Below are 26,525 nucleotides of genomic sequence, written 5' to 3' on the forward strand. Positions count from 1 at the left end.
AGCTTAGTAAACAGGGCCCTATGTTCTTTACCCTCTTTAATATCCAGGAAACTCCAAAGTATTTAAATTAATTTCCAGAACTTTTCCCAAAGGGTCTATGAGTGGAATTACCACCACTTGAAAATATCAGGTAAATATGTTTATATTAACACCGAGGTGCTCTTTAGCCTATAGATTCTTAAAATTATAAAATTTAAAGCATTGATTCTTTTCTCTTTATTTCTTGTTAATCTAGCTATTACTGAACAATATGGGGTTCTTTTTACTAAGCTGCATGCAAATGTCTCTCATGAATATTCATTGTGGATATTCTGAAAACTTGACTGGCTGGGGTGCTTCCAGGACCAGGTTTGGGAACCATTGACCTAATCTATTCCCATATGCACACTTCAGATTAAAGTTATCCTTTTTCTCAAAATTCAGGTCAGAAAATATTTCCACACCTCCCTTGACTAATCTCAGAATTTTCTGCAATAACTCTGTCAGATATTACAACGTTCCTTTTTCTCAACTATCTTAGCACTTCACACACACTCACAGCCTTCCTTACTCATCTTAATTCAACCGTCTTTCCAACGGTCTTCAGAGCAGCCCCTAGAAACAGGTCCCCTCAAGGACTTGTGCAGCCAGAAACCTCTGCATAACTCAAAAGTTCCTAACACTGTAAAATTTTACAACCCAAACCCCTTATAAGCAAGTTCCTAGATGACAAACAGGTGACAAACCTTTTTCAGCCATTTACACAAATCACTTTCAAGGAGCTTAAAATATATTTGGCCCATCTCAGCCACCATTACTCACTCCCATACATTTATTTTTATTGGCCAGGCCCTCAAATTTGCTCCCAAATATATTTTTATTTAAAACAGGTACCCGTGAAGGTCTTCTTTAAGGAGATGTGTAGGAGCAAATTTGTATGACTTTTTAGGTCTTCTTAGGCTGTGCCCTTTGCTGTCCCAGCATGCCTAAGGGCAAGACTGTGTAAAATCACAAATGAGCGAATGCACACTGACACGATTTGTAGCATTTTCACAGCTACTCAATTACCGCTATTCTCTGGGCCTCATCTGTCCCCCTGGATACTTAAATAATTTAATTTTTATGTCTCCAGGGGCCCAAACCTCTTCCAGGCCTTCCCAGTATACTGGGCTTCTTTTCCCTGCCTCCGCAGGCCATGACATCATTGCTGCACATGTGTGATGACATCACACACGTGCAAAAATGCACAGTAGGACCTGGGGCTCCAGCACAGCCAGGCCCTTTCGCAAAGCCTGAAATAGTACCTGTGAGTCACAGTCACCACACCTACACCAGAAACCCGGTCATCACAGCTTTCTCTGCTGCATTCAACAGCTTTTCCAGACCCTCCTCCCAAGGTTTAAAAAAAAAAATTTAATCAAATGTTTTCAGATACGCTCATTCATTCAGTGGTTATCGTGTGTGCTAACCACTTGCTAAAAAAGTATAAGTTTTTTTGAGGGGGTGTTTCAGGCAGCAGAGAGTGGGTGTTCTTACACTAACCAGGTATTGCACCTATATTACTGTGCCCTAACTGGTTAGTGCATGGAGAGTGTGTGAGCCCTTACCGCCTACAAAATGGGTGGTGGGTCTCACACTAAAAAAAGTCATTTTTATGGTGTGGGAAAAACATGCATAAGGACGCTCTAAGGCCACTTTTTTACTGCAGCTTAGTAAAAGGACCCCTTAAGTTTGTTGGGCTGGCCAAGTCAAAGTTTCAACTTAAACTTTACTGAGATGTGGCAAGACTAGAAGATGTTCATGCAAGGAAGACCTAGAATGTCAGAGTTGAAACAATTCCATATGGAATAATGGGCCAAAGATCTTCAAGGGTAATATAAGAGACTGATCAACAATTTACAAGAAGAGAGCATCTAAAATTATTACTGCTCAAGCAATCACCACCAGTTACTGCAAGAAGGGTTCATATAATTTTCTACACAAGGATATTTTATTGCTGATTTTTTTTTAACAAATAATCAAAATATACTTCTCACATTTGCTGTACCACCTAATTAAAAAAAAATACATTTAGGCATCCAGAACAATAAAACCAATAAGCAAAATATAACATATCAGAAAATAAATCAAGCATGGATAACAGAATAAAGGGGGATAAACCCCCAGATAATCCTATATAATAATTCTCACCTCCAACAGGATGTGCTTGGGACCGTGCCTGCCGGAAGTGGTCTGCTAGGCAGACACGCACTGACCTTAGTGACATCAGTGACAGACAATTTGGCAAAGCAAAACAATCTGAGTGCTGGCCATTAGGACACAGGGTTGATAGGAGAGTTTTAAAAGACTGAAGGAACCGAAAGTATTAAATGGGGGGAGGGGGGAGTTCTGAACGACATGAACATTTGGGAAAGGAAAACAATCTCAATGCTGGCCATTAGCACACAGGGTACATAGGAGAGTTTTAAAAGACTGAAGGAACCAAAAGTGTTGGGGGGGGGGGGGGGGGGGGGGCAAGTTCTGAATGAATGAAAGAAATGAAAATTTACGAGAGGAACACAATCTGAATGCCGGGCATTTGTACACAGGGTAGATAGGACACTTTTTAAAAAAAAATGAAGGACGTGAAAATATTACATCTTGGGGGAGGGGTGAGGAGGAAAGCACTGGGGTATCTGGATACTGGGCGTTAGAGCCACGGGGGTACATAGACTTTTGAAAGCCTTAAGGAACCCAAAGTGTGGGAAGGAGGAGGAAAAGGAGGGGAGGGAACAGGGTGAGGGGCATTAGGAACAGGGGAGGGGGCCCTGTCACACACTCTCATTCTCACACACACACTGTCACACAGACAGTCTCACTCTGTCACACACCCGCACATTCACTCTGGCTCTCTCTCTCAAACATACACACTCCCAGGAAAACCTTGCTACCGCCCGTTTCATTCGTTCCAGAAACGAGCCTTTTTTTACTAGTACTAAATAATAAAATAACCCTTAGTAGGAATAAATTCCCTGCAACATCTGAGAAGATATCAATATTCAACCATTTTTTCAAGAAGAGAAACCCGATCTCTTAATCATCTAATAAAGAAATCCAGTAATTAAGGGTTCCTTTTACTAAGCTGCGGTAAAAAGTGGCTTGCGATAGTGTAGGTGCAGGTTTTGGGCGTGCGCAGAAATATTTTTCAGGGCACGTACCAAAAATGCTTTTTTTCCCACGAAAATGAACGTGCGGCAAAATCAAAATTGTCGTGTCCATTTTGAATGCCTGACCTTACCATCAGCCATAGACCTAGCAGTAAGGAATCTGCGTAATAAGGACCTATGCATGTCAGATGCCACTTGGTGCGTGTCCAAAAATAAATATTTTCCAGATGCGCGTAGCGGACGCACTCCAAAAATGAAATTACCGCAACAGGCACGCGGTAGTCGGGCGGTAAGTTCATCTTGGCACTTGTACAGCCTAGCGTAGCTTAGTAAAAGGGGCCCCAAGTCATTTCAGGCAGGCTTTCAACTGCTTCTGAAAAGTTAGCAAATTTATCTCAGATCTCAAAGATGGAAGCTTGACCCAAAAAGGGTGCCTGGTTCAAATAGCACTGCTATTCCTTGTGATTTTGGGCAAGCCACTTAACTCTCCATTGCTTCAGGTACAAAAGTAGATTGTAAGCCCTCTGAGAACAGGAACATACCTAGTGCATATGGATGTAACTCACCTTGAGCCACTACAGAAAATTATGTGAGCAACACACAAATAATTAAATATATATAAATATAAAAAAATTGATTCTCCATAACTAACAGCTGAATTTCTCCTAGAAAAAGGATTTGTTGAGACAGCAGATAGGATTTCTAATAAGTTGCTTTGTGATGAGCATAAAACATGCATGCCCAGGACATGTCAAAAAGTGAGACAAATAAGTGCCATTTGATGGCGACACCTTGTATACACTGTGTCTGTAAAAAAGTGAGCCCCTTAAACATTTTGCAATAACAATCTCGAACCTGTACTCAATTCATTAAAATTTTATGTACACAAAGTGACATCTATTTGCATCACCAACGCCAAATTACATAGGAATCCCTTGTCCCATTTAAGAGATTTTTAATTTGTATAAACTGCCGTCACAAATCTCAGTTTTCGACATGACTTAAATACTTACTCACCGACATCATCTGTGATAGCACTGTGCATTGATAAACAAAATGTTGTCAAAGGAGTTTTAATTAAAATACGACTTGTAAAAGGATACTGTGATAAAAGATCAGTTTTAAACATTCAGACTGTTCAGGTTGACATTAACTGTGTAGAAACTCTAACTTTTGGGCAGTGTAACTTAAAATTTGACATTTCAGTAATGTTAAGGTGGATTTCTATGAAACCACACAACATTGTTTGAAACACATGTCACTTTGTGCACGTAAAAGTTTAATTCAGCGCAGGTTTGCGGTTGTTAATGCAAAATGTTTAGAGGGCTCACTTTTTTCTGAACACAGTGTTTAATCATCCAATCTACTGTTAGCAAAGGTAACAGGGTTTTGCACCAAAAAGCTTTTTTTTGCTGTTCTGTTTTGCAACAACTGCAATCTTCGCAATACACAGTATGAAACACTCAAGAACAGAATTACAATAACTGATTGTACTTTTGACCAAAGTTTGAATCACACAGATTAAGATGGTTGGAGCTAACATTGGCTGAAGCTTCATAACCTATATTGGACCTTTCATGTTCAGTTTGAAATCTAAGTGAACAGCAAGGTTGCATACCACAGATTTTGTTTGCAAAAACACCATCAGTCTGAGGACATCAATGAAGGAAAGCCCTTCTCCAGCTTACCAACACCACCTCAGTTTTAAAAAGGCTGAGCTTTCCGTTCCAAATGTGTCACTACACTATTTAAAATAGACAGACACTGCATTGCCTTCATCATCGACAATTCAAAAAGCTGAAAGTCATTGGCAAAAAAGTGACAGTCTACCCGATAGGCAGAAATTTTACAAACTGAAGGGCTAAAATGTAAGATAAGTTCTACAAAAACGTTCAAATTCTGAACAGGAAAGAAAGTCATTTTCGAAAAAGATAGTTCTATGGTCACCCAGTCGAAGAAGTCAATCAGGGTACATAAGTACATAAGTAATGCCACACTGGGAAAAGACCAAGGGTCCATCAAGCCCAGCATCCTGTCCACGACAGCGGCCAATCCAGGCCAAGGGCACCTGGCAAGCTTCCCAAACGTACAAACATTCTATACATGTTATTCCTGGAATTGTGGATTTTTCCCAAGTCCATTTAGTAGCGGTTTATGGACTTGTCCTTTAGGAAACCGTCTAACCCCTTTTAATCTCTGCCAAGCTAACCGCCTTCACCATGTTCTCCGGCAACGAATTCCAGAGTTTAATTACGCGTTGGGTGTAGTTTATGACTTAATTTCATGTAGAGTATAAACTGTGCTAAAATACTGCTTATACATTGCAAAGCCTTTCACTTCTATTTGGAATCAAATGATGGTCTTACCCTAGCTCCAGGGCAAACAGCAGCACTGATGGCATCATGGCTCCTCTCAATTTTCTGTTAAACTGTTAATTCCACTACACACTCAATTAATAACCTGTGACAGACTCGCTCCTAAACACACAATATCTGAAATTTAGCTAAAGATATAACCCCCTTAGAGGTAAAACCTTAATTCAGTGTTGGCACATTTTGGAGACCAGTTCCTTAACTTTCACCATAAAAAAAGCTGCAGTTCAGAATGATACCTGAAAAAAAATATCCTCTCCCTACCCAAATACATATCTAAGAGACAAGTGGAAGAGATTTTGGACACATAAAAGACCAATTTACATAGAACAATGAGATGGGAATTCAGATGTCCAAGTATTTTACAAAACGCTCTGCCAAATGTGGAGCCTTCTGTAAAATACTATTATGACGTGAAAAAGTATATGTATATCTGTCAACACAGCCCATGGAAGACGCAATTTTAAAAAAAGCTGCACATGGAGAAAGGCTATCCTACTCAGTCACTCTTGCTTGGCAGCTTGATCCCTGGTGATAGTACCACAAGACTATGGGCTATGCCATTTTGAAGCCAGTGCCAAGGGGCAGGAACACCTTGGGAAAACTATCATGCCCTCCACAAGACACCAGGGAGACGCTCAACAAGACCCAGCACAAAGAGGGCTAGGGTGTTCAGAGGAGGGGGGGATATGGATATGTATAATGTCAGGGAAGATGGGGTGGGGAGCTCCTTTGGCCTGTGCACTTGCTCCTTCAACCTACCATTTGTGTGTGCCTTGAGTCAGCAGCAAATATCAACATGGAATTTTTTTATGTCTCCAAATAGCTTCCCTCTTCTAAAATAGGGAATGCATACATGTAAAGATTTTCAGACTGCCCAAATCATATCCTATCTACACCATCCTCCCCATTAAAATCTGTTTGTAGTGTGGGTCTCCACATGCAAAAAGCAGCTTTTTAAAACCACCCTACGCATGTGTTACCAATTTGCACACGTAAAAGCTGCTATTTACACATGGAGATGGTATTAATTTAATCCCCAAAAACAATCATTGAATAAAGTAGATGTAGAAAGCTGTACTTAGATGTTTGCTCATGTCAAGTCATCTCTGTGTCTTGAGATCAACTTTAACTAACTGTCTGAAAGTATGTATATCCATGATACTTTGTTTGAAACATAAAGGTCTCCTTTTACTAAGCCACGGTAGTGATTCCTGGCATGGCAAATGCAACGAAGCCCATTCAATTCCTATGGGCTTCACTGCATTTGCTGTGTGGTAATTACTACCATGGCTTAGTAAAAGGTGCCCAAAATAAGTACAGTCTTAACTATGCACTAAAAGTTGTATTAATTGATAACTAACTTTACTTCATGAAAGAGTTTCGTACCATGCTTGCAGTTTTTAGAATAGGGATTTCACTTTCTGCACGTAATTTGCTTTCAATTTCCTCCCAGTTCCGGTCTTTGTCCTTGAACAAGATCCTATAAACAAGAAAAGGATTTCTTTGGTCAACTGACAAATTTTGCATATACTTATGCTTTATCCTAAAATGTCTTTATGGAAGGGGTGATTGTTTTAATAAAGAAATTTTGTTTTGGAGCAGTTCATCCGTCTGGGATCAGTTTTCTTTTATTATCACATCTGGTACAGATATGAAGAGCCTCTCTGTTGTTTGCTTTATAAAATTATAGCCTAAGTAGGTAACATTTTTCAGCATGTAAAACCATGGTTTATTTGCAAAATGGAACTGTTTATGGGAGAATGCAACAAGTTTGCTTGTGGGAAAAAAACTACTCTCACCCCAGTCTAATGCTAACTGGAATGTAAAATATAATTATAGAAATGTGAAATGGATATCAGACTCTAGTGAATAAGAATATTTGTTTTTTTTTCTGTTGTACTGGGTAGAAATATTGTTTTATTAAATGGCTTCATTTACCTCTAATCAGTTTTGAGGTATTTGACCATGAAATAAGATGCAAAGGCTTCAGGGGGTTAGGGGGATCTTACCTGATTTTACCAGCTGTTTTGTCTATGGATTGTCTTATCTTTCGTGAAAACTGGAAAACGGAGGATAGCAGCAAGCTATCACCCATTGCCTGAAAATACAAAAATAGTTATTATTTAAAACTTTTACATTGAAAGCAAAGCAATTTGGAACATTTTCTTGGAAACAGATGAGCAACAGCTGGCCAGACAAGATGTTCTTCTACCTACCCATGGTGCAGAGCTAACACCCCTGCTAATTAAACACTAGAAACATAAATTCATTTGAGACCAGGTTTCAGTCCATTTTCAAAAAGTGCTAAGTGCCAATTTTTGCCAGCCAAAAGGTGACTGGCTAAGGGAAGCTGATTTTAAGCCAAATTTAGATGGCTAGACTATTGGCTGAAAATGATCTAGAATGGCTACAATGTGAGCACTCTGCAAAACTTACACAGGTAATACTGAAAATGAGTGCTAACCAGCTAAGATGCTTCTCCCTAACTGGGCAGAAACAACTTACTTCTTATAGCAGGTGTTCTCCATGGACAACTGGATACAAGTCATCACCTCCTCAGCTCAGAATAATTTCTAGAAGCTTTTAAGAGACACTTACTGCGTATGTATGCAGTTTCCTGCTTGTTACTGTTGCATGAGAATTCCAGAGTGTTTATCAAAACTTTCATAGAAGACAACTAGAGGAGGAAAATGAGGATGAGAGGACTTGTTTCCTCTTCTCCACAGAAAACACCTGCTACAGGTATGTAATCTGCTTTTCTCTACAGACAATCCTAAGATGGGACTCCCTAGCTACAGGCTGCCTTAAAAAACAAAAAAACCAGGAAAACACAACAACAAAAGGCATTGTAACAGGCATACACCAAGAAGAAGGGGGGGGGGGGGGCGGGGAAGAGCCTGCACTGCCTTCGACATAGCTGCCTAGGATCACAGCTCTCTGACACCAATGAAGATACAGCTCTCAGATGACTGAGAAAGTGTTCCTAAATTGGTATTACGCCTGTTGGTCAGCATTTTACAGGACCAGGACACTGTACCAGTGACTTCACAGTGAGAACCCTGAAAGGTAACTTTAATACCATACAAGAATGTAAGACCTTTGAAGTCAGAATGATTGAATATTTTAACACCCAACAGAAAGGACTTAACAAGGATCTGGGGTTCCTAGCCCATTATAAACCATAAAGCTGTATTTCTCTGTTGATCACCCTCCCCTCGCCTATCCATACCCATCCTGTTAGAATATAAATGACTAGCCGTTGAGCCCGTAAAAACGGGCTAGTAAAGGAAGGGGGGGTTGAAAGACACCCCCCCGGGGTCGCCACCCCCCCCCCCCCCGGAGTCCCCTCCGCCACCCCTCCACCCGGGCCGGGTACCTGGCTTCACTATTCAAACCGCCGGAACGCAGCACCAGCTCATCTGAGCTGCCATCGGCCTTCCCTCTTCTCTGCGTGTGTTCCGCCCTCGTGTGACGTAACGTCAGCGAGGGCGGGACACAGGCAGGTAAGGAAGGCCAACAGCAGCTCAGATGAGCTTTGTGCTGCATTCCGGCAGTTTGAATAGTGAAGCCAGGTACCCGGGCCGGGTGGAGGGTGGGTGGCGGCGGCGACTCCGGGTGGGTGGGGGGGAGCGGTAGCGGCAACCCTGGGGGGGGGAGCGGTGGCGACGACGGTGCCCTCACTCCGCAGGTGCGCAGGTGTGCCAGTCCCTCTCTGTCACGCTCCCGTCATCACATATTGACGCGGGGGTGGGACAGAGAGAGTCTCTACTGCGCATTTTGCGAGTGAGTACGCCTCTTGCCATTTATATGTTTGATATGCTTTGATATCCCCATGCATACCTCCTACCCACCCCCATCCTCCCACCCTGTCAGACTGTCATAGTAATGCTTGAATGTTTTCACTTATATACACTGTCAGCTAGCACATTTGCTTATTTCCGATCTGACGAAGAAGGGCAACCTTTGAAAGCTAATCAAGAAATGTATTAAGGTTTGTCCAATAAAAAAGGTATCATCTTATTTTCTTTTCCATGTTTTATTTTGTTTGATTTCTATTGATAACCTTAAAAGTGGACTAACAAGGCTACCACACTACTCTACTTTAGAGCTCATTATAAAAGTGCCTTCAATATCACAGTGCTACAAGCAGAAGTAACTAACCAGTCAGCTCATTTTCAAAAGTGATCGCCGGCCATCTTCAGACACAAATTGGGAGATGGCCGGCGATCTCTACTGAACCCGGCCAAATCGGTATAATCAAAAGCCGATTTTGGCCAGGTTCAACTGCTTTCCATTGCGGAGCCATCTTTTTCGAAAATACGGTTGGCTCCGCCCACTTACAGCGCCGGCCCCGAAGATGGCCAGCGTCATTCGATTATGCCCCTCCAGATGACTCTGTGAACTTCATGCATTGAGTGCAAAGCACAGATGGAAACATGGAAATATGAACTGCAGAAATGGTGGGCTGAGTAAAAACTATGGAACTGCAGTGCAAGGCTGAAGAGGTCAATAATAGAAGTCACAGAAATATACATGCAGTAGGGTTTCTGAAAGGGCGTGGAAGGAGTGCAGCCTACTGAATGTATTGAGGGTCTTCTCCTTATATTACTAAATCTTAATTTCAATATCCATTTGAAAACTTTGCATAAGATGGATCACTAGAATCTGGAGCTTAGTAACTCTGTGCACTGAAATAACCACCACTAAAAAAATATTTTCCATGTCAAGCACTTTGATCGCACGAGACTAGTAGCTTGAAGAGAATTTCTGACAACTGGAACTGAGGTTCCAAGACCCAGGAGTTGACTTGATTGAAGGATTCAATAGAAGCAAAACCTATATAAATTGAACAACTAAAGGATGTAAAGAGATGAGTTTACCTTCCACATGGTTATAAGTGCTTACTGCACCAAGGTGAACCCTAATGGTGTTAGTTTCCGAAGCGAAAATGAAGAATGCAGACAAGCAGCTGTGTGGCCTAATGAGACCTTTCTATCACAACAGATGGCAAACCTTTCCCATTTGAACCCATAAAAACTCATGGAGTCACTCCTGGAAGCAAGATGATGTCCAAAATGATACTGGGCAGTTAAGAGTGGCTAAGACCATCTTTTCAATATCCGGGCTGTGAGGGAGATGGTACTGACATTTAGAAGCAATAGTGCTGTTTCAGCCTGTGGGATTCACATCAGAGAGTACCCTAGTTTAATGGATCTTTTAAGGAAAGGTTCAAAAGATGAGAGAACCACACTTGCCTGGGTCAACAGGTGCTATGAGAATCATGGTCCCCTGATCTATCTGAGCTTCAGGAGTGTCTTCATTATGACTGAAATTAGAGAAAATGCATAAAAAAGACCTTCCCTCCTAAACTATGAAGACACCCGAGGCTAATTTCCCATATAAATGCAAAACTAACCCATTTGGAGAAAATGAAATGCCCCCCCCCCCCCCCTCCGAGACTACTCATGTTGCGGAGTACTCAATTTCAATTGCCCATCAAGATATTAACTTTCCCTGTCAGGTAGGTGCCCCTCAGAATCATCTCATGAGTATATTTGGCAAAAGAGACAGTCTGTACACCTGCTTCCTGCCAATCTACTGAACCCATATAAAATTCTCATATTACCATTTCATGACTTCAGTGACACAAATATTGAAACTCTTCCACACGGTCCTGCATCTTCTGAAAATTCAGCATTTTATTTTGTTCATCTCATTATATATTAACTTTCAAACTGTATTTTTCTTTTTATTTTATACTGTTGTTTTTTGTTTTGTTAATATAAAGCTTAGATATTTATATGATGGGCAGTATATTAAGCTAATAATTGAAATGCAATTATGTCTCATAGTTTCTGAGTGGCCCAAATCCACTGAGAGTGCAAGGTTCATTGGGCTCACCTCATTCTTTTTATTATTATTATTAGATTTTACATCATTAACCAAGCAACAATCACTTGTACAGCAAAATAAATATAAGAATTTCTAAATTAGAAATATTTTAGAAGAAAAAAATATATATATACACATACACACACATATACACACACACACACACACAGAGCAAGAAAATTACTCATGTCCACTAATACTGGGATCCAAGATTTAAATTTCAGGAGGCATTATAGCAAAACAAAACAACAAGAAGAAACCTATCAGGGACCTAAATAACTAGACAATTTATATCCCCTATCAGCTAAAGGTGAAACACTAATCTGTTTAGTCGCAAGAAAAGTGGTGAAGTGGGCTGGGTCGAAGAAAACATATTAGAAGACAGATATTGGAACTATGCATTACAAGGATACTTTAAAAAAATGGCTCCAAGCTGGGTCACACCAGGTTTCAATAGCATAAATTGTTGCCTGTGACTCTGTGTATCACGCGAAACATCAGGAAATATTCTTATTTTTTGTCCATAAATAGTTCCTCTCTGTGTTTAAAGGAGAAGATTTAGCAACCAGGTCTTGTACGGATATAAGGCCACAGTGGCTGAGTAGAACTAATCAAAGATTCACTATCTGAAGTTTCAAGTATAGCAGAAATATCCAAAGGAGCTTCCATAGCTTGTGGGCCATCAGCTTTCTTCTCAGAAGATTTTGAAACGGGCAGATAATAAAACCTGAGTAATGGTGGGATCTCATCTGGTACTTTTAACACTTCTCATATATTTCTTTAAAATCTCTCTTGGAGGATCAAGATGGCGGCTGTGTGAGAAGCACAGCTAGACGCGACCCACTCTTCTCCCTAAACACCAAGCAAGTTCGCTCCTTACCTGACCCTTTAGATGGGGAAAAGGAGAGGCAAGGTCAGGGAGATTCCCTCTCTCCCTGGCGGGTCAAGCCAACTTCGCCAGGCAAAAATGGAGGATTTTGGAATCGCGCCAGGTCCTGGACAAGCTTCTACTCCTGTAGCTGAGACGAACGCTGTGACGTTGGCCGACAGTGTAGACGGGGCTTCCCTTAGCCCCGTCGAACGTGCGGCTCCTCCACAACAAGGAAGTGGTTGTCTACTGATGAGTCCTGACGTTCTGACCCGAAGTGGATTACAGACCGAGCAGGGAGGGAGCCGTCGGGAGACCGAGGGAGAATGGAGTGCGGGCAGCCTGGAAGCTCCAGAGGTGATTTCTGCTCCTATGCTGTCGTTGCAGACTGTGAGTATCCTGGAAAACGCTGCCAAAGCACCCCTTCCTGAGTTGAATTTGGAGAAAATGAAAAAACCAGCCGTAGTGACGCTAGAGTCACTATGGGACTTGACCTTTACTGCCCACACCTCTTTACAAGCTGCAATTACTAAGAATGCTGTAACCATCAAAACTTTGTCAGAAACTGCTTTATCCCAATTGCAACTGACTGAATTTCAAACTGCCACAGTAAAATCTCTTACGGAAAGAACTCAAAAAATGGAACTTGTGGGACAAACTTTGATAAAGGATAAGAATTTTACTCAAAGGCGGTTGGAATATCTTGAAAATCAGTCTAAACGCTTAAATTTGAGGCTAATAAATTTTCCAAGTTCACCATTGGTTACTCCGGTACAAATGGTTAAGAAATATCTTGTTGAAATACTGGGTATGTCAGATAACTCACTACCACCAATAACTAGAGCCTATTATTTGCAAACTGATTCAAAGTTTCCTCAAGGTGGAGAAGCGATGAACCTGACAACCTTTTTGGAGTCCTCTTTGGAGGTTATTACCAAAAGAGCAACTTTATTAGTCTCTTTTGCATTAGAGATGGTTAGGGATGCAGTTTTGAGACTTTCTTTGAGACATTTAGATTCCATGTTTTTGGGGTCAAAAATAAGGATTTACCCGGATTATCAAGAGAGACTCAAAAGAGGCGCAAGGCCTTTTTGACCCTGCGCCCAAGAACTGTGGCGATAGGAGCTAGCTTCCTATTGAAATATCCCTGTGTTTGCAGAATTGTATTTCAATCTAAACAATTTCAGTTTTTTGACCCCAATCAACTGGAGGAATTTCTGCTTAGTAGAGAAGGAGTTCATGTGGTGGTATAGTCCCATATGTACACTGTTTAACAGCTTTTGAGTGAAGAATCCAGGGCATGTGCTTCATGGGTAAAGTTATTAATACACAATTATTTCCTTTAGATTATTTAAGTAATCTTACATCTTGATCTGATTTCTTAATATTGAGGTCGATAATTTGTTGAAACTTACTAGTTTATTATATGTTTGATTAAGTGTGATTTCCAATTTGTGTATTATCATTCATAAAGGTGAAATTATGTTTGTTAAAAAGCTTAATAAAAATTAAAAAAAATAATTAAAAAAAAAATCTCTCTTGGAGTCACCAAAATTGAACAAGGAAAGTTTAACAAATGCAAATTCTCTCTCCTAGAATAATTTTCCAGAGCATCATTTCCCCTACGTAAATTAGAAATATCCACAATAAAAGCAACCTGTGTTGCTTTTAAATCTTTAACCTCCTTCTCATGTTCCTCAATTTTTTTTTCCAGGTTCTGTTTATCAGCCATGTTTTTATCCACTTGTCGTTCTAATTTCAACACCCTCTGTTGTAAGGAATTATTTTGATTTAACATCATTTTCCCAAGGTCCACCAAAGTCTTCCAAACCAAATCTAGCATGACTTCTGATGGAGTCAAAGTCAAAAAACAAGGAACGTCCGACTGAACATCAGGTTTCAAGGAATCAATTAAAAAAAACCATTTGCTCACTCTCCGCTCCTTGATCCGACTCTCCAAAACATTGCCTTTCCTTTGCTGGCTGACTCAAACTGCTCAAAGTCTGCTTTATGCTCATTGGCGATGACACAATTCTCTCTCAGTTTGGCGCAGAACTGCCTTCCATGTAAGGTGCCAATTGAAGTCAAACTGAGGGAGCAGCAAACTGCGTTTAGGGGAGCGGTGCTCTAGTTTCCAGGCTGAGGCTGACCTCTAGCCCAAGAGGGTTCGTCACACCTCCACTCATCAAAGAATCCTCAAGCGGGCTCTCAGGATCCGGCGTCGGGAAGCTACTCTGCTGCTGAGAGGAGCAAGCAGCAGCTGTACCTCAACATTTTGGCATTACAAACAGCAAAAAGACCAGGAGTGAGGTTCGGGAGTGTCAGGTCAATCTGCCATCTTGGATCCAATGTCCGGGCTCACCTCATTCTTAGAGGTGGAATGGGAATTACGTGCACTTTTGAAAACATATGGCCTAACAGTCTTAAAATGTCTCAAACCAAGGTTTGCTGATTCAAATCTCCTGAAAAATGGACACCAAGATAGCAATCTTTTCCTATGAGAGGAAGGCTTTCACCTGTCTTTTCTAGCAAAACTCCTATGAATTCCAACTGAGGTTGCAGGCTCAAGTATAACTTTGGGCAATTTATGACCAACCCTAGTGACTCCAGCAGCTGGACAGTTATGGGCTACTTTCAGTGATATGATTTTGAGTAGCCATTCAAACAGAGAGATGTGTGCATCTCGCAGCCCATGTAAATGTGTAGCTACAAGGAACAGCTATTTTATTACGACCTGAGAAGCTCTGGAGAGGCCAAACGACAGAGAACAGTAGTTGTAGTGGAATTTCCCTATTAGAAATCTAAGATACTTCCTGTGACTGGAATACATCTCTATTTGGGAGTATGCATCATTTAAATCCATAGAACAAAAACCAGTCTCCTTTTTGAAGTAAGGAATGAAGGTAAATGATCTTAAACGTTTCCTGAAACAGGAGCTGTCATAGGACCTTAGGTTTAGGATGGGATGGAATCTCTTTTTGGTTACCAGGAAATACATGGATTAAAATTCCTGCCCCTGGTATAATTTGAACTGTACTGATATTCTAAAGAAGGAGAGCTCCTTCGTAAGTATATCCCGATGCTCAGAATCTGACCAAGAGACAGTTGGTGGGCAATTTGGAGGAACTCAAAATAGATGAGAGTCTGTATCTCAGATGGATGATTTTAGAACCTGAAAAAGAAGGCGTACAGAAATAGTTCAACAATATAAGACAAAAACGCCTCTCCTGAAAAACCAAATTAACACTACAGAGATTCCTAGGAAGGACCTCAGAACTAACATCTCCCCCAGAAATAAAGTTCAAACAGAAGGCTACAACAAAAATCAACCATCGGTCCAAAGATTAGGACAAAAAAAAAATTCACGTAAAAAAAAAACCAACACGATTTTTCACAGAGTGGAGAAAAAGTCCTTAAACAGAATTAATATTCAGTAGTGAACATTTAGGGAAATCGGTCTTCACTTCAATAATAAACTGTATGAATCTAAATAAATAGCCCATTTAACAGTAAAGGCATATATCAAAGTAGCTCAGTATTTCACACTGAGGGGCATAATCGAACTGGGTGCCCAAGTTTTCCTGAGGGCATCCTCACAGGACATCCCCGCGAAGGGGCGGGGAAACCCGTATTATCGAAACAAGATGGGCGGCCATCTTTCGTTTCGATAATAAGGTTGGGGACGCCCAAATCTCAACACTTAGGTTGTCCCTAGAGATGGTCGTCCCCGATTTTTGGTGATAATGGAAACCGAGGACGCCCATCTCAGAAACAACCAAATCCAAGCCATTTGGTTGTGGGAGGAGCCAGCATTCATAGTGCACTGGTCCCCCTCACATGCCAGGACACCAACTTGGCACCCAAGGGGGGCACTGCAGTGGACTTCAGAAAAAGCTCCCAGGTGCACAGCTCCCTTACCTTGTGTGCTGAGCCCCACAACCCCCCCCCCCCAAAAAAAAAAAGAAAAGCCACTCCCCGCAACTGCACACCACTACCATAGCCCTTAGGGATGAAAGAGGGCACCTAGATGTGGGTACAGTGGGTTTGTGGTGGGTTTTGGAGGGCTCACATTTACCACCACAAGTTTAACAGGTGGGGGGTGGGCCTGGGTCCACCTGCCTGAAGTGCACTGCAGTACCTACTAAAACTGCTCCAGGGACCTGCATACTGTTGTCATGAAGCTGGGTATGATATTTAAGGCTGGCATAGAGGCTGGAAAACATAATTTTAAAAGATTACATTTGGCGCACCTTTTGAATCTACTGGGGTGGTTCTGGGACGTTGAGAAAAGAATTGTGGCCAAATTAAACTTCTCAATTGTGACCCAAAAAAGGGGCAGCGTTCAAACTGAGGTCCAGCCTACAATGGCCTAGCCATTTGCGAAAATGAAAGGAAACATTAAGTGCCAAAAAACCTATGAAAATTAAGGGGAAAGAAAATGAAATAAGGAGAAAATGAAAAATGTTGAAAAACAGAAGAAAAAACCCACATAAGAAAGAATTGCGAATGAGAAAACATTGCACATTGAGAACACAATGTTGTGTTCTCCATACTCTGTGGAAAAACAAAGACTGAGGGACTAGAAGCTCTGTCTTGCTAGTCAGCATCCGCACTAGGCTCTGTTAGACGACGTTACCCAGATGTGAGAATATGAAGGCCTGCTTGTCCTCAGAGAATCTATTTTATTTTTACTTAGCTTGTACTAAAGCTGTATTTCATGAGGTAAACCCCAAAAAACACACACACTTATAATGAAGAAAATTTTATAAACCATTTCCATGCATAACACACTGATTTTATACAGATAAATGGGTTCTTATAAAATTAGGTCATGCCTAAAAGTACATTCAGTATAAGCCAGAAGGTACCTCTACGATAGGCATGTTCCTGGCATGGACGTGGGCACAGCTATGATTTATGTATATACAATTACAACTGCTCTGAAACAGGCATAACGAAAGCACTTTCATTCTAGACAATTTCTGAAGGATTTGTGCTGGTATTTTATAAAAACCACTTGAAACAAACATCAACAAGAATGTAGAGAATACAAAACAGGAAATAGCAGTTTCCAACACCCTCCCCGTTTCCCTCCCACCCCAAAAAAGCAGTTAGCATTCTTACAACTACCCAATAAAAGGGAAAGAGAGTTCTGACTCTTATGACTCTCCCTCCACTAGAGAGCTACAAAAAAACCCCGACCCATCCCAACAGATCACCTTAAACCCCCTTTTGTGTCTCCTCCACCCCTTCCACCTGAAGCAAGTATGGCGAACAACCAAGGTGCAGATGTATGCAACTGTATCACAAATGGAGGGTCATTAAGAACCAAACTATGGGCATGAGGAGAATGGCTTTGAATACAGGACTTCCATATCTGTGAAAACCATTTTTTATGCTTCACTGTGGTGCAACCACAGAAAGGTGGTATATCAAGTCCCATCCCTTCTCTTTCCCCTTCTAGGAAAAACTGCAGAATTAAGACCAAGGCTAAAGTCTAAATTTCCCCCCAGGGGCATGTCTGTATTTGTGGGAGGTTTGTGCCAGTATGTAAGGAGAGTCTGCCCAGTGTCCTGCATAGATTTAAGTAAAACATTACGCCTAAGGCCCGGTAAGAGTGATTTCCTTTGTGCATGCAGTAAATAATGGGGGGGGGGGGGGGGGGGTACAGTGGTTTGAAGAGTTCCCTCTCCATATGCCAGGGGGTATAATCAGCCATTTCCATCACCCATTTTTTCAAATGTCGAAGAAACCATGCATTGTTGTATAAATGCATGTTAGGGACTCCAAAGCCCCCCATTGCCCAGGGACCAAATCCTTCCAGATTTTAGGTTTCCTCCCTTTCCAGAGAACTCTACTGAGAACGCTATTCAACAGTTTACGATCGTGTCTCATAACCCAAAGTGGGAATTGTTGAAGTATGTCGCGTCAGCGGGGGAACAAATCCTCTGATAAAGAGACAAGGGCAAAGAGTTCCAAACTGTTAATTGTTGTTTAGTATATTGTAAAAGAGCCCCAATATTAGCTGAATACATCAACTGAGCGTCAGCCAGAAGCTGTATACCTAAATGCACCTATGGTCCTTTATAAAATATGCATCTTCCTGTCCTATTAACAAGCTCCCCTGTTATAAAACTACCACTAGCACTTATTTTGTATAAGTAATCCCCATCTGTCTATGTATTTATTTATTTATTTGTTGCATTTGTATCCCACATTTTTCCCACCTATTGCAGGGCTCAATTTGGCTTACATATTACTGTGAGGCGATTACCTTTCCGGTATGACAATTACAGAGTGATATTATGGTATAATAGAGTGCATGTGGGACAGACACATCAAACATATAAAATGCGAGTGACCCGTACTCACCCGCAAATGCGCAGTAGAGACTTTCCCTCTCTGTCTCGCCCCCGCGTCAATATGTGAAACTGCGCGAAGGAGAGGGAGGGAGGGAACCGCCGAGGTCGCTACCGCTCCCCCCTAACCGGAGTCACCGCCGCCGCCGCCCCCCTCCTCCCGGCCCGGGCCCTCTCTTCACGATTGAACTTACATCGCCGAAACCAAAGCAGGCAGATCAGCTCCCGTCGGCCTTCCTTCCCTGCCTGTGTCCCGCCCTCGCCGACGTTACGTTACACGAGGGCGGGACACAGGCAGAGAAGGAAGGCCGACGGCAGCTCAGCAGATCTGTCTGCTGCGTTTTCGGCGATGTAAGTTCAATCGCGAAGAGAGGGCCCGGGCCGGTGACTCCGGGGGGGGGGGGGGGGGGGGGGGGGGGGGGGGGGGACGGGACGGTAGCGGCGACCTCAGGGGAGGAGGGGCGGGCGGCGACCTGGCGAGGAGGGTAGCTGGAAATCTCGCCCGTTTTAACGGGCATAACGGCTAGTAAGGGAATAGAAAGGAGGAAGTGTTATGTTAAGTCTACATACAGGACCACATCTCAGACAACAGTTGTCTATACTCACTTCATCTCTGCTCCACGTTTTTCTTCTTGTAATGGTTGGTGGTTCAGGAATATCCCTGGGCTTAATTCTTGCATCACAAGTTTTGCCATTTCCTTCCGGTGCTTTACCATGTACTACTGGAGGAATTTTTCTGAAGTTCAGGCTCTCGTCAAATACACGATCAACCAACTAAATTAAAAAAAACACCAAAAAAACCCACCAAAATCAGTTAGCCAAAATGCTGACCCTCATAAGAAATACTCAAGGAATTCCACCCCAGATGATATTTATTCATTTGAAAATCATTATTTGATAAAATACAAAAAACAAAATTTGAGATAGAGCGCGCTCACTTTATTGCCTACATTTAAGTGCAAAGCCCCTAAGCAGTGATCCCACAAATACAAAGACCAAACACTTATGAAGAAAACACAGAAAAATGTAAACTGAAACTGTTCTCTCTAGATGTCCCAATAAAAACCTGCTCCCATAATAACTACAGTATCTCAGAGCACTGCATTAGGGGAAAAAATTTACTATCCTGTGAAAAAAATGTACTATTCGCTGTGAACTAAAATCTTAATTGTGAACAATATGAGGTCCTTTTATTAAGCTGCATTAGGTGCTGACGTGCATCCAACAGTGTCAATGGTAGTTTTTGAACGTGTGCGAGTTAACCATACGCTAAAAAATATATACATTTTTTTTGAGAGGACATGTCAGGGGTGGAGAGTGGGCGCTCCTGTGTTAACCAGTTAGCACATTTACATTACTGCACCCTAACTAGTTAACGCAAGGTAACACAGGTGCCCTGACCGCCTACAAAATAATTGGCAAGTGCTGCCGTGGTAATTTTTTAGAAAATAGAAAACAGGCATTTTTACAGCTGTGTTAAAATAGTCTTAACACGCAGGGAAGACCATGTAACGGTGCGCTAAGGGCCCATTTTTACTGCAGCTTAGTAAAAGGACTTCCAAGGCATTAACAAAATAAACAGTTAATCTTATAGGCAGCTAATTAGCCACTGCAAACCAATTAAAATGCAGCTGGGTAGGCTGTATGAACAGAACTCTGCTGATATTGTTCTAGCTTTGCATGAGTGTACATGGAATGTAACTGCTGCCAACTACAATTAAGGGAAACAGATGTTGGTCTTTCCAAACAGGTACTATTAAATGTCTTTTAAAAATAAATCACAGTTAACAGTGGTATAATGACCTTAAACTAATTAACACAAAAACAAATTCAACTCTTTCAAAAAATAAACAAGTTTGTTTTATAACAATGAGTAGTCTTGTTATAAAACAAACTTGTTTATTTTATTTCAGGTACTCTTTAGAATAATAATAACATGTGAGATTAAAATAATATAGCCACCTATGGTATTCTGGTAAATACATAGTAGGAGAAAGTTTAAAATGCCTTGGACTGTCAAAAGCTCTGACTGAGCACTATTAATAATATGGAATGTTATATATATTATTAAAGAAATATGAAAAATACGACATGGGGTTCTTACTGAAACCTAAGGCTGGCTACACTTAAAACAGTAAAATAAAACACATTTTCCTCTTGCACAGGCAAGAGAGATGAAAAAGAAACATGTATAACATTTTAAATACGAAATGAGATTGCCATTACTAGGATACTAAAATGAAATACATTTGATATGAACACTAGTGTCTGTCCATACATCCTAAAACTAAATATTTAAAGTTATTTACCACCTCTAAGTATTCATTGAAGATAGGGAAATCACCAGTCACACTAATGGGTAAAGTAGCACATTCCTGGATTACTCAGGAATATGCCATAACATGACTGAGCCGACTCTTGCTGTCAGTTCAGTTGGGAGTTAAGGAAATAGCTGAGGGGGGGGGGGGGGGTAAGAATTCGAGGAACTTAGAGATGGGGGTGGGTTAGAATTCTAGGAACTTAGAGATGGGAGACTGGGATCTCCAATTGGGAGAATGTGGTGACAGATTCCACCAATCAGAGTTAGACAACTTGGGGAATTCTGGTGGAGTTTGGGCGGGATTCTGGGTCAACTGTGTGGGAAGCCCGGGAGGTTAACATGTTTTGACCCACCCTCCCACCTCACAAGTCGTAAGGATTTCCTATGGAGGGGTTAAGGTTATTTTGGAAGGTAAGGGGTATAATGCAGCAGTAATGCAGGAGGCCGTTCCCCATATCGTGGGTTCACTGGGAGTTTTACGGGCAGAAGACCACAAGAAATGAGTGGAAGGGGTGAGGATTCATGTGCGATGTCATGAATCCTAGGGAGTTTGGCAGGTTTGGAAGTAGTGCGAGCCTTGCCTAGGGTGGAATGGGATAAGATACTGCAAGTGTTGGAAATGGAGTGGTGGTTAGGTTGATACCATCTAGCCCCTTTATTTGGCTATGGAAAATGACATATATAAAGTTTGAAATGTGTTATGGGGTGATGGTGTTATGCTGGGGTTATCTGCCATTGGTTTGCCACACATCAAAAGTATCTGAGTTATTTGTTGGTTTATAGATATGTATAAGTGAGACAAGGGAGTGCAGACCCTTAATATATTTCCAGTGCTTTTCAGGGAAAAAAAACCAAAGCTTTGAGAAAGCTACTCCTTTAATTAATTTTGCTTTCTCAAAAGACAAGAAAATCCACTTAGTCAATACTGATCCAAATCTGTTCCTAAGGGCTGCCTTAAACAAAATGGGAAAACAACAATACCAATCCCACAAAAAGCAGGGACCAACTCTCTTGGTGAGTAAAACTGCTTTTTAGCTTTCAACACAAGACACCCATAAATAAAAAGAAATGGCCCCAAGGGGCTGAGAGCTGCAATATATCCCTCAAAGAAACCCAGGTGAATGAACGCCTAAGCTTATTGCATCAGGAATCTGCATCTGAACAAAAGTGTAACAAAAATGTGTAAGAAGTCCCCAACAGAGTCCTACATATTTCTTCTATAGAAGGTGACCTTAGATGGGCTACTCATGCATCCCCTACACAGCCATAACAACTTACATGCCCTTCCGCGGTCAAATCTGCTTGGATGTAACACTCTCCTTTTCAAAGTAGCAATTCTAAGCTTACAGGAGCAATATGAAACAAAAATCTGGGCAAGTATGGTGATCTCTAGAAGAAGGTGTGGCTCTATTATAATCAAAAGTCAGCACAACTTGCTTGCCTTTGATGTATGGTCTTGCGGAAAATATAAAAAGAATGACTAAGGGGGAAGTCAAACAACTTAAGACAGAAATCTGCAAGACATAGGCAACGCTATCCTGCTATCAGTGATCCCTTTTTATAGGAATAAGAGAGGGAGCGAGAGATTAAGCGCTAGTTCATATCATCTCATTGGTAGCGCAATGCAAATTACATTCTGATACAGTAGATATTTTCCTATCCCCAGAGGGTTTACAATCTAAGTCTGTACCTGAGGCAACAGAGGGTTAGGTTATTTGCTCAAGGTAACAACACACATCTGCAGGATTTGAACCCCGGTCTCTAAGTCCATTATTATAATCACTAGGCTATGTCTAGTGCCTAGAAGAGTGGACTGGGAACCTTAAGTGCTCTACTTCTATGGGCTAATGAGTTCACAGGTTGCTTTATTGTTGGTTCTGACGAGAACTTAAGCACACAGGAAGCCAGAATCTGAAAGTGGTGGGAAATTGTGGGGTATAAGTGCTGTAAAATATTAAATAATAATAAATAATTATTGTATAGCTGTTCTTGAGAGTGTGCACTCTTTCTTGTTGTTAAATGGAGTTTTTTCTGTTTTCATTTTAGTTATTGTTCATCGCCTTGGTTTCTTTTTGTAAAAAAGGCGGTTCTAGCAAATTTTATTAAACAAAACATATTTCAGGAGAACCCTACTAAGAAAAGACCCTGTTGGAACAAAGTCTCCTTTCCTACTAGGTACTGTAAGTGGCTCTTGAGGTAGCCCTGCAGAAGACTGCCTCCCTTGAGAGTCTGTCAGCTTCCCAATATGGGAGTAGAGATCCTGTTCCTCTCAGTTTGCTTAGGTAGAACAAGGCTAGCTGATTGTTCTCATCCAAAGAGCCTATACTTTTTTAGAAAATAGTTTGTTCAATAATAAAGCTATATTACATCCTTTTTTCCTTATATCATTGGTTTTGAGGAAGAAAAAATGAACCAGTTTAAAAAACTCCCACGCTGTGAAGAAAAACAACTGATTCAAAAAAAACCTCTTCCTTTCGTATTTACAAGATACATAGAATGCATATGCTTTATTATAATTTATTCCAATTCAAAAAGTTCTATATATACTAAATAGTTGAAAAAGACTGGCTAGCCAGACTGAAAATATACCAAAAAATACTTCTCAATGTCCAAACAAAATCCAACCATGAAAAACTCTCTCATACTTACCTTAGAGACCGCTGCTGTTATTTCCAGCTTTGCTACCATATCGTGTCCAGCGCCTTGTTTTGCTGTTTTTCTTGCTGCCTCAGGAAGAAACAAATTTCTTGTAGAATGCGATGTACGTATAAATTCAAGATGGCTGCCCTCTCTTGAAATCTGGGGGGGGGGGGGGGGCATCTAGTGGAGGCCATCTCACTTTCTTGCCAGCTAGCAGCCTCAGGCAATGACTCCCATACACAGAAGGGAAGTCCTTCCCCCTTCCCTGCCATGAAGGGCCTGCTGAAGGCGAGGTGAATCTTCAGACATGAACTCACCTCCACCCAAGGGAGGCTAAAGGCCCCCTCACCACCATTAGTAGGGAAAAGAGCCAGTGACAGCAAGGAATGAGTCGATACTTGATTGACAATGCCGAATTCTAGCTTAGAAGAAGCATTCTAACACCTGCTCCAAGCTGGTGTTATTTCTGTGGTGATAAGGCAGCATAACATTACTTTACCTGCCTAGATTTGCATGCCTCTTGTGTTATCCTTTGGCACGCTCATTGTTCCCCACACTAGAGCTCTCTGAACATTCAGCGCTAGAAAATGTGGGCACTAGTCAGGGGTGTGCTGGTAAATTTTTAACAACAGGCTCTTTCTCCGGACGGAGCCAGCTCTGCAGTTGGAAGGGCCAGGGGTGGCCGGGGGGGGGGGGGGGGGGACGGGGGAGCAACACTTGCCTCTCTCTCCTCTCTCCCTTCGTGAGGCATACCTTTGCTGGCAGCCAATAAATGGACTGCCACCACTCCCTACGTCTTGCTCTGAGCAGCATGCTGGAACTTCTCTCACATGCTCGAGAAGTCCCAGCCTGCTGCCCAGAGCTGGAAACAAGGAGTGGGGAGCAGCAGTAGTTTATTTACTTGGCTGGAAGAGCTCAGCATCCCCACCAGCAAAATAAAAGATAATTCAGCAGGGGGGCCCAAGCCCACATTTTGGGAGCCAGTTGTTAAAGTAGCCATGGAGGGCCCTACTTTCGGCTCCCGAAATTCTTAAAATTTAACAACCGGCTCTTGCGAGCCTGTGAGAGCCTGCTCCAGCACACCACTGGCACTAGTCCTGTGCTAATGGCCTTTAGCACCCGCATTTGCTTCTAAACATTGGGGCCTTGATTAGGAAGCTAAGCTCCCAGTGGATCACTGGGTGGGGTTCCCCACTCATTGCTCCTCTACATCCTTCTTAGCTGAACTCCTTGTGGGAGAGGGAAGAGATCTGGCTCATCTCATATAACTGGATTTTATACTTCCCTTCAGGACTTCTATTTTAATTCTACTGGATCAGTCTCTAAGTGTACTTGCTTATTTGCATCTGATTTCTGGAGCAGGGACCAGAATATTCTGTCTGCAACTGTAATGTTGCATTTTGACAGTCTGATACACAGAAAAGTCACTACAAAAAGTGCAAAGAAGGCTGCAAAAAGCTTGTCCTAGACCTATTAGAATAGTAAAATGAAGAGGAGAAAGGGAGAAATTAAGTCTCACTTGATAAGTTTCTTTCCATTACTCCGTCCCTCTATTCCAGAACCTGTGAGATAGCTGTGTCCATCAATCAGCAGGTGAAAATAGAGAACTAAAAACTGAGTTGAGGCATCTCTCTCTTGGCATCCAATCCAGCTCCTCAGTATTTACGTAGACAAGTAACTTAACACTAACCAGATGAGCAAAAGTGTGGACCTCATCTCTGGACATCTTGAAGAGAACAAGAGATATGAAGGAAGCACCATGCAAGGTGACAGTTGGTATTCGACCCATTACTTCACACCGAAGAAAATTTGGGTGGGCCTCTGGAATACTACAAAGGACTAATGGAAAGAAAATTCTCAAGTAAAACCTAATTTCTACTTCCATACATAGCTTGCCATTATTACAGAACCTGTGGATGTTTAAAAACAATCCCAAGAGGGGGTGGGATCCTGGCGTCTCTGCCTTGAGGACCGAAGCCCCAAAACTGGCTTCTCAGCACACCGCAATGTCCACCACGCAGGACTTGGCAACAGTATGCAGTGTCAACCATGACGTCACCTTGCAAATATCCACCAGAAACAATAAGGTAGTCTCTATATAAGTACATAAGCATTGCCGTACTGGGACAGACCGAAGGTCCATCAAGCCCAGCATCCTCTCTCCAACAGTGGCCAATCCAGGTTACAAGTATCTGGCAAGATCCTAAAACAGTACAATACATTTTATGCTGTTTATCCTAGAAATAAGCAGTGGAAAGTTCATTTTAATAATAGCTTATGGACTTTTCTTATAGGAAGCTATCCAAACCTTTTTTAAAAACTGCTAAGCTAACTGCTTTTACTACATTCTCTGGCAGTAAATTCCAGAGTTTAATTACACACTGAGTGAAGAAATATTTTCTCAGATTTGTTTTAAATGTACTACTTTGTAGCTTCATTTCATGCCCTCTAGTCCTAGTACTTTTGGAAAACAATTCAAGTCTACCTGTTCCAATTCATTCATTATTTTATAGACCTCTATCATATCTCCCCTCAGCCGTCTTTTCTACAAGCTGAAGAGCCCTAGCCGCTTTAGCCTTTCCTCATAGGGAAGTCATCCCATCCCCTTTATCATTTCCGTCGCAATTCTCTGTACCTTTTCTAATTCCACCAATCTAATCTAATCAATAAATAGAAGATAAAATTCATTTTTCTATCCTGTTGTCTGGTCATTTTAGTTTTCAAATTGTGCTGATCCCAGTCTCTGGTTTCCACCTTCCTCTGTCTTCTTTTAACTCTTTTGCCAGGGTCTTCTGATCCATCTGGCATTTCTTCTCTGTCCATGTCCATCATTCAACTCCCCTCCGCATCCCTGCCCCTATTTTCCTGCAATGCTGAGCATCTCCCCTCTCTGTATCTTTATTCTTGCCCTGTTGAGCAGCACCTCTCTGTCTCCCTATCCCCCTC

At 41.7% G+C, this 26,525-nt stretch overlaps 1 protein-coding gene across 1 annotated transcript in view; it reads right to left on the reverse strand.

The window, feature by feature from the left end:
- Window positions 1-26,525, reverse strand: part of CEP170 (centrosomal protein 170) — a 203,682-nt gene that overhangs the window by 28,986 nt on the left and 148,171 nt on the right. Inside the window, exons 16-18 of the mRNA XM_030196425.1 lie at window positions 19,226-19,393; window positions 7,510-7,598; window positions 6,887-6,980 (exon numbers count right to left, since the gene is read on the reverse strand). Of these exons, the coding sequence (XP_030052285.1) occupies window positions 6,887-6,980; window positions 7,510-7,598; window positions 19,226-19,393 (351 nt within the window). The remainder of the gene's footprint in view (window positions 1-6,886; window positions 6,981-7,509; window positions 7,599-19,225; window positions 19,394-26,525) is intronic.

The sequence above is a fragment of the Microcaecilia unicolor genome, chromosome 3 (genome assembly GCF_901765095.1).
Source record: "Microcaecilia unicolor chromosome 3, aMicUni1.1, whole genome shotgun sequence".
In the NCBI taxonomy this organism is placed as follows: domain Eukaryota; kingdom Metazoa; phylum Chordata; class Amphibia; order Gymnophiona; family Siphonopidae; genus Microcaecilia; species Microcaecilia unicolor.